This window comes from Lepidothrix coronata, unplaced genomic scaffold (assembly GCF_001604755.1).
Source record: "Lepidothrix coronata isolate B3197 unplaced genomic scaffold, Lepidothrix_coronata-1.0 Scaffold219, whole genome shotgun sequence".
Lineage (NCBI taxonomy): Eukaryota > Metazoa > Chordata > Aves > Passeriformes > Pipridae > Lepidothrix > Lepidothrix coronata.
The window spans coordinates 48,845-56,408 of NW_016690399.1; the positions used below are offsets into that span (position 1 = coordinate 48,845).

General features: G+C 64.9%; 1 protein-coding gene across 5 annotated transcripts in view; it reads left to right on the forward strand.

Annotated features, from left to right (window-relative positions):
• The first annotated feature begins 466 nt into the window (after positions 1–466).
• LOC108506574 (hepatoma-derived growth factor-related protein 2) overlaps positions 467–7,564 on the forward strand; it is an 11,418-nt gene continuing 4,320 nt past the window's right edge. For 2 of the 5 annotated variants that reach the window (XM_017833741.1, XM_017833742.1), the window contains exons 1-9: positions 467–597; positions 2,816–2,892; positions 2,980–3,118; positions 4,610–4,789; positions 5,147–5,266; positions 5,397–5,468; positions 6,025–6,172; positions 6,495–6,570; positions 6,666–6,951. In XM_017833741.1, coding sequence (XP_017689230.1) covers positions 526–597; positions 2,816–2,892; positions 2,980–3,118; positions 4,610–4,789; positions 5,147–5,266; positions 5,397–5,468; positions 6,025–6,172; positions 6,495–6,570; positions 6,666–6,951 — 1,170 coding nt within the window. In that variant the 5' untranslated portion in view covers positions 467–525. The remainder of the gene's footprint in view (positions 598–2,815; positions 2,893–2,979; positions 3,119–4,609; positions 4,790–5,146; positions 5,267–5,396; positions 5,469–6,024; positions 6,173–6,494; positions 6,571–6,665; positions 6,952–7,564) is intronic. The other 3 variants (XM_017833739.1, XM_017833744.1, XM_017833743.1) reach the window with 3 other exon arrangements.

The following is a 7,564-nucleotide window of genomic DNA, read 5'->3' on the forward strand; positions in this document are numbered from 1 at the left end:
GACTCACCTGGAGACGCCCCCGTGTCCCCCCAGGACTCACCTGGAGACGCCCCCGGCTCACCCCAAAACTCACCTGGAGGCGCCGCCGCCGCCCCGAGCTCACCTGGAGGCGCCGCCGCGGCCCCGCCCGGCCCCGCCCCCTCGGCCCCGCCCCCCCGGCCGTGCCCGCCCTTCGCGTGCCCGTCGCATTCCCCTGTCCCCATCCCATCCCGATCCCCCCCATGTCCCCCCTCCCCTCGGCCCCGCCCCCCCCAGCGCCCCCCGCTTCGGCGCCTCCGGCGGCGCGGCCCAATCCCGTTATCCCGCCGGGCCGCCTCCTCGTTTCCATTGGCCAGAGCCGCTGATCGACACCACCGAGGACCAACCGGCGGCGCGGCGGCGGCCGGGGGCGGGACATCCTGCGTGCCGTGCGGCGCGGGCCGCCCCCGCCGCCCGCCCGGAGCTGCCCGGAGCTGCCGCGGCCTGGGCTGGGCCTGCCCGCGCCCGGTGCCCCCCCGGTGCCCCCCGGGACCGCCCGGTGCCGCCATGCCACACAGCTTCAAACCCGGAGACCTCGTCTTCGCCAAGATGAAGGGCTACCCGCACTGGCCGGCCCGGGTGAGAGACCTGCGGGGCCGCGCCGCCCCCCCCTCCACCACCCCCTGCCCGGGGGAGGGAACGGGGGGTCCCGGACCGGGATGGGGGTGGGAGCGGGAGGGGGGAATGGGGGTGGGATGGGGGCACGCACCGGCTGCTGTGCCCGCACGGGAGGCTCCTGTCGGGATGGAGGTGCCATAACGGTGCGTGGACCGGGATGGGGATCCCGGACCGGGATGGGGGTCCCAGACCGGGACGGAGATCTCGGTACCGGGGTGAGGGGACATGCAGCAGCCCCTATCCCGGGGCAGGGGACCCGCACCGGGATGGAGATGCCATAACGGGACCCGGACCGGGATGGGGGGACGGTACTGGGATGGAGGTGCCATAACGGGACCCCTGCAGGGATGGGGTGCCCTGTGCCGGGGTGAGGGTTCCGTACCGGGGATGGGGGGTCGGTACCGGGATGGAGATGCCATAACGGTGCCTGTACCGGGGTAGAAGGGTCTGTACCGGGATGGGGGACCCGTGTCGGTGTCTCTCCTGGGATGTGGATCCTGTCCCAGCACCCACACTGGGATGGGATGTGCTGCACTGGGATGGGGGCCCGGTACCAGTGCAGGGGCTCCCATTCTGGGATGGGAATCTCTATTCCAGCACCCACAGTGGGATGGGGGCCTGGAACTGGAATAGGATGTCCTGTACTGGAATGGGGGACCCCATGGCAGCACCAGTCCTGGGATGAGGGCCGAGTACTGGCACAGAGATCCCTTATGGACATCCCGTACCGGGATGGGAGCCCTGCCCTGGGATGGAGGTCCCACAGCAGCACCTGTACTGGACCTGGAGTTTGATCCTGGGAGGGGATCAAACAGGTGCTGTGTTGGCACCTGTACTGGGATGAAGAATCCCAAACTGGGATGGGGGTCTGGGACTGGAACTGGGGTCCCATGCTGGTACCTGTGCTGGGAGGGGACCCGGCACCAGGCTGGGGGTCCCATCCTGGCAACTGCTCTGAGGGAGATGAAGGGGGTCCCGCACTGGGGTCTGTCCCTGGGTGAGGGACCTCTGGGACTGTGGCCTGGGGTCCCTCCCTCCAGCTGGGGTGCCCCCGACCCTGGGGTCGCCCCTCACAGCCACCCCCAGCATCCCAGCAGAGTCCTGCCCTTCACCTTCCATCCTCATCCCCCATTCCCATTCCCAGCTCCCGACCTGGACACCATCTGCTCTCTGTCCTCACCATGGGGGGACAGAGCTGGGGTCTGTCCCTTATTGGGGACAGCAGGGGTGACACGCTGGGTGTGACACGGGTGGGGGGCTGCCGTGAGTGCTCGGGGGGTGCTGGTGCTGTTCGTGGGGGTTCTCTGGGTGGGGACAGCTGGTCCCGCTGCGGGGTGACAGCGTTGTTGTGCCGCGGTGCTGCCGGGAGGAGCGGGAGCTGCTTTGGGCTGCGCTCGGAGGGGGACTGCTGGGCGTCCCAGGCGAGGCGGGTTCATCCTCTGAACGTGTCCCGTGGGAAGGGACCGGCAGGTGGAACCCGTGCGGGATCGGGGAAGCTCCGGGCGCCGGAGCCGACACCGCTTTGGCCGCGCCGTGCCGGGACACGCGGGATGCCGGGACATGCGGGATGCCGGGAAATCCGGGATGCCGGGATACCACCTCCTCCTCCTCCCAGGAGAGCCCTCGCGCCGCTGCAACTCCTCTGCTTTAGCTCGCTTACTTTTTTTGGGGAAGGGTCCCCCCCACCCCGAAGACCTCCCCGGCACCCCGGGGCTCCCCCCGCCCGCCCGGAGCACAGAAGACGGGGATGGCCCCGCACATCCCGGGGCTATTCCTGCAGCCGGGAAGGACCCTCGGGCCGCTCAGCAATCGCCCCCCACGCCCTGCCGGGGCTCCCCTCGGTCCCTCGGGGCGATGGATCTCTGGGGAGTAGCACGTGGAGAGACGACCCCGCGCCGAGCTCTGCCCGGAGCCCTCCGGTTACTCTTGTAGAGATCCCGCCGGGATCCCTCAGGGACTCTGATCCATGACCAGGGCTCTCTTGCCACCAACAGGGACCCTGATCCAGCCCCCGATCCACGGCCAGGGACCCCGATCCCCAGCCAGGGGCTTCCTTGCCGCGGGTGCCGGAGGCCGACGCCGCTTTGCCGCGGGCTTGAGGACGTTGTCGCCGCTCTGTGTCACCGCTCTGTGTCACCGCCCCTGTCTGACCACCCCCCTGCTTTGGGTTTCCTTTCAGATCGATGACATCGCGGACGGCGCCGTGAAACCCCCCCCGAACAAGTACCCCATCTTCTTCTTCGGCACCCACGAGACGTAAGCGCCGCCCCTGTGCCCTGTAAGGCCCTGTGCCCTGCGCCCTGCCCCGGCCTCACCTCTGCTTTGTGTGTCTCTCTCCTTCAGAGCCTTCTTGGGCCCTAAAGATCTGTTCCCTTACGAAAAGTACAAAGACAAATATGGCAAACCCAACAAGAGGAAAGGCTTCAACGAGGGGCTGTGGGAAATCCAGAACAACCCTCACGCCAGTTACAGTGCCCCTGCGGTGAGTGCGGGCCGGGCGGGGGGGCTGCCAGGACCCTCCATCCCTCCAGCTCGCTCTCTGCTCCTCTCTCTGCTTCTCCTTGCTGCTGATGCGCTTCCAGCTTGGCTTTCTCGGGGTGGAATTGGCTCCCCTCCGCTTCCCTGCCCTCTCCCCTGCTCTTGGACTCCGCTCTCCTCCTCCGGAAGGTGCTTTTGCCAGCGGGGTTTTGCTTTGCGGTGCTCGCCCGAAATCGTGGAGGTTTTGTTGTCAGAGCAAGAGCTTGAGGCTTGCTCGTCCTGGACTGTTGGACAGTCCCCTTTTCCATCCTTTTCCGAGGTTCTGAGCCCTCCACTGGGATTCAGGGAGGTGGTTCTTTGTCAGCTGCTCGTGGGGGCATCTTGTGACCACAATTGTGGCGCGATGTATCGTAGAACGATTGTCTGGCGTTGTAGGGAGTCGGGCTGGAGAGGCAGAGGAAGGTTTCTGAGGTGAGCAACAAGGTCTTGAGATCAGGGAATGAGCTGCCTTGGCTCCGGTGAGGAGCCAGGATGTGGTTGGAGGAGCTCTGGGAGATGGTTGCACCCCGAGCTCTGGATGTGGGGTGAGGTGAGACTGTGGCAGTGCTTGAAAACTTGGAGCTTGGTGGTGGTGAAGGAAGCACCTGCCCTGGCCAGGAATCCACCAGGAGCTCCCATCAGGGATAGGGACCTTCTGTGACTGAGGGGTCACCAGCACCAACCGCGTCCTGCGGGCAGAAGGAGCAGGAGGAGACTAAAATAGAGGTTTTCCTTGGTTTTGAGGCCTAAGTGAAGCAAGGTGCCAGGAACAGTCAAGGGCAAGGAGAGGCTTTCCCAGCAGCTGGAAGGATCCAGGCTTTAGGAACACCGGTTCCCCAGAAGATGGAAGTTGGGGTTTGATGTCCCTGCGTGAGGAACCTGCTGCTGGGCTGGAGAAACGAGGAGACCTTCAAGGAGCAGGACACAGGAGATGCCAACTGGGAAGAGCGTGGTGGCCACCTGGACTCCTTGTGCAGCCCTTTCCCGCGGGAAGAGGATGGGAAGAGGCCTGATCCAGGTGGAGGAAGGGGAATGACCGCTCCCTGACGCCGAAGGAGAGACCAAACCCAGGCACCCCTCGCTTGTCTGGCGCCGTCAGGGCCGGGGAGGGCTGGGGGCTGGGACAGGGGGGCTCCCAGCTCCGGGCTGGGACAGGGATTTTGGATGAGGGGAAGAGGGCAGTGAGCTGGGGAATCCAGGAGCGTGTGGCTGGTGCTCTCAGGGTGGCGTGTGAGGGGCTGTGGGATCAGAAGGGGGTCTCAGCAGTGTTCCCGTGGGCGGGGGGTTTGTGTTTTCCAAAGGGATCCGTGCTGGGAGGGGAGGCTGCTCTGCACGCACAGCTCTGCCATCCTTCACTCCCCACCCTTTGTGCCCCTTCTCCTCTCCTCTCCTCTCCTGCCCCCCCCAAAACGCCCCCCAGGCCCCTCTAACTCTGCTCTGCTCCCACTGTCCGTAGCCCGCCAGCTCCTCCGACAGCGACGTCCCCGACAACGACCCCATGGCGGGAAGCGACGCCGGGGAGGACGAGGAGGACTCTGCCATGGCCACCCTGCCCACGGAGAAGGTGGAGAGCGACGAGGACTCGGATCGGGGCAGCGACCACAGCGGGCTCAAGAGGAAAACCTTGGCCATGAAGGTGGGTGTGGGCTGGGGACAGGAGAGGGACTCGGCCAGGGACACCCTGGGGCTTCCCTTAAACCCACCGGGGTGGAAGGGTGTAAAGAAACCAATTCCCTCTGGCTTCCCTCTGGATTTCTGGTGGGAAACGGGGTCCAGCCTGTTTTTTGGGGGGTCTCAGGATGCCCATGGGATGGTGGGATGGCCACTGGTGGAGGTTGCAGCCCGGAGAAGAATCCAGAGGTGTGCACGTGGCTGTTCTTGCAGGGACGCTTGGGAAGAGTTGGAAGAAACCCTTTCCTGGGAAACATTTGGCTTTCCATGGTGGGTGGGGAGGGAGTGGGCTTCTCTCATCTCGTCCTCTCTCCCGTCCCAGATGCCGCCGGTGACAAAACGGTCTCGGAAATCCTCCAGTGACCTGGACCAGGGCAGCCCCTCCGGGACGGAAGAGGAGAACTCGGAGACGTCTTCCGAGTCGGAAAAAAACAGTGACCAGGTGCTGAGGGGGGTGTGGGATACACTGCTGGGCTGGGGGGGGAGAGGGCTGGAGGGAGAGCACCCCCCTGGGCTTGGGGGAGCCTGCCTGGCTCTGCCAACATTGTGAGGCTGTTCCTGTTTTCCCACAGGATTTCACTCCCGAGAAGAAGCCGGTGGCCAGGGCCCCGCGGAGGATCCCGGCAGGGGGGAGGAAGAAGAAGGTAAAGGACCCCCAGCCTGAGGGAGGCTGGAGAGGAGTTGGGGTCTGTGCTGTGGGGAGGGGGAGAAGGGGGTGGTGGGGTCGTGCCGGGGGTTGGAGCACCCAGAGGGACCTCACTGACCCCTCAGTGACCTGCTGGGATTGGGGGGCTGCTGGGATTTGGGGTGCAACTGGGATTAGGGCACTGGTAGAATTGGGGTGCTAATGGGATTAGGGCAGTGCTGGTTTTGGGACAGTGCTGGGATTGGGGTGTTTATGGGATTCAGGACACTGCTGGGATTTGGGTGTTGCTGGTTTTAGGGCACTGCTGGGGCTCAGGGTGTTCTGGGTTTGGGGTGCTGTTGGGGGTCAGAATGTTCTGAGTCTGGGGCACTCTTGGGGCTCAGGGTGTTCTGGGTTTGGGGTGTTTTTGGGGCTCAGGGTGTTCTGGGTCTGGGGCACTGCTGGGGCTCAGGGTGTTCTGGGTTTGGGGCACTGCTGGGGCTCAGGATGTTCTGGGTCTGGGGTGCTGCCACCCCAGTGCTACCCTCCATCCCAGCCCCTCTCTCTGCCTGCAGAAAGTGGAGTCTGGCTCTGACTCCGACTCCAAAGTGGACTCGGACCTGGAGGTGGGAAATGCCACCGTGGACATGACCAAGTCCGACTCCAACTCCGACTCGGACTCGGACGTGTCGGTGAAAAAGGCGCCGCGGGGCCGCAAGCCAGGTGAGGCAGGGGGCTGTCCTGCCATCTCCAGCTCCTTGGGATGGGAACATGGCATGTCAGGGGCTCCCGAGGCTCTGGGATCAACTCCTGTTGTGGGCACATCCCATCTCCCTGCCCCTCTGCCCCCAGTTTGGGGCTGTTTTAACAGAGAGACCCCCCAAGGCTCCTGCTGAAGAGTGTGGGATATCAGGGTCTCCCAGGGCTCTGGGATCTCCTTGTTTGTGGGCACACCCCACATCCCTGATCCCCTCTGCCCCCCAGTTTGGGGCTGTTTTAACAGACCCCCAGGGCTCCTGCTGATCCTGTCCCCGTTGTCTTGCAGCCGAGAAACCCCCCCCCAAGCCCCGGGGCAGGAAACCGAAGCCCGAGCGTGTCCCCACCAGCTCCAGCAGCGACAGGTGAGGTCGGATGGGACACCAGGACACCGGGACAGCCTCGGGGCTGGGCTGGAGGGTCACCCCCTCCCTGCCACCGTGTGCCCTGTGCCCGGCAGTGACAGCGACAGCGACGTGGATCGCATCAGCGAGTGGAAGAGGAGGGACGAGGAGCGGCGGCGGGAGCTGGAGGAGAAGAGGAAGAGGGAGCAGGAGGAGGAGATCCGTCGGCTCCGGGAGCAGGAGAAGGAGGAGAAGGAGAGGAGGAAGGAGAAGGCAGAGAAGGGCGAGGAGGGGCACTCGGACTCGGACAGCAGTGCCGAGGATGAGGTGGCCAAAAAGGGCCGGAGGGGCCGGGCCAAGGCCCCGTCCTCCTCGGACTCGGAGCTGGAGCCGGAGAAGGAGGTGAGTGTGGAGCCAGCAGGGACCTGCTCTCCTCACCCTGGGTTACCCTGAGGTTGCCCCCACAGTCTTGGGGAGGGCTGTGTGTCCACAGGCACATCCCTGCCTTGCCATGGCAGCTCTTCCCCTGGCCCAGGATGCCCCATCCAGCTGTGGCCTCACATCTGGCACGGGCTGCCCAGGGAAGCTGTGGTTGCCCCTTCCCTGGAAGTGTCCAAAGCCAGGTTGAAGCAACCTGGGATAGTGGAAGGTGTCCCTGGCAGAGAGTGGAACAGGATGGGCTTTAAGGTCCCTTCCAACTCAAACCATTCCACGTGGGGTGACCGTGTGTCTGTGGGGTGGCCATGTGGCCATGGGGTGACACTGCTGTGGCAATGGGATGACCATGTGCCATGGCTGTGGGGTGACCATGTGCCATGGCTGTGGGGTGACTGTGGTGGGTGGGTGACAGTGTGGCCATGGGATGACCATGTGGCCATGAATGACCATGTGCCATGGGGTGGGGAGACCATGTGCCATGGCTGTGGGGTGACTGTGGTGGGTGGGTGACAGTGTGGCCATGGGATGACCATGTGGCCATGAATGACCATGTGCCATGGGGTGGGGAGACCATGTG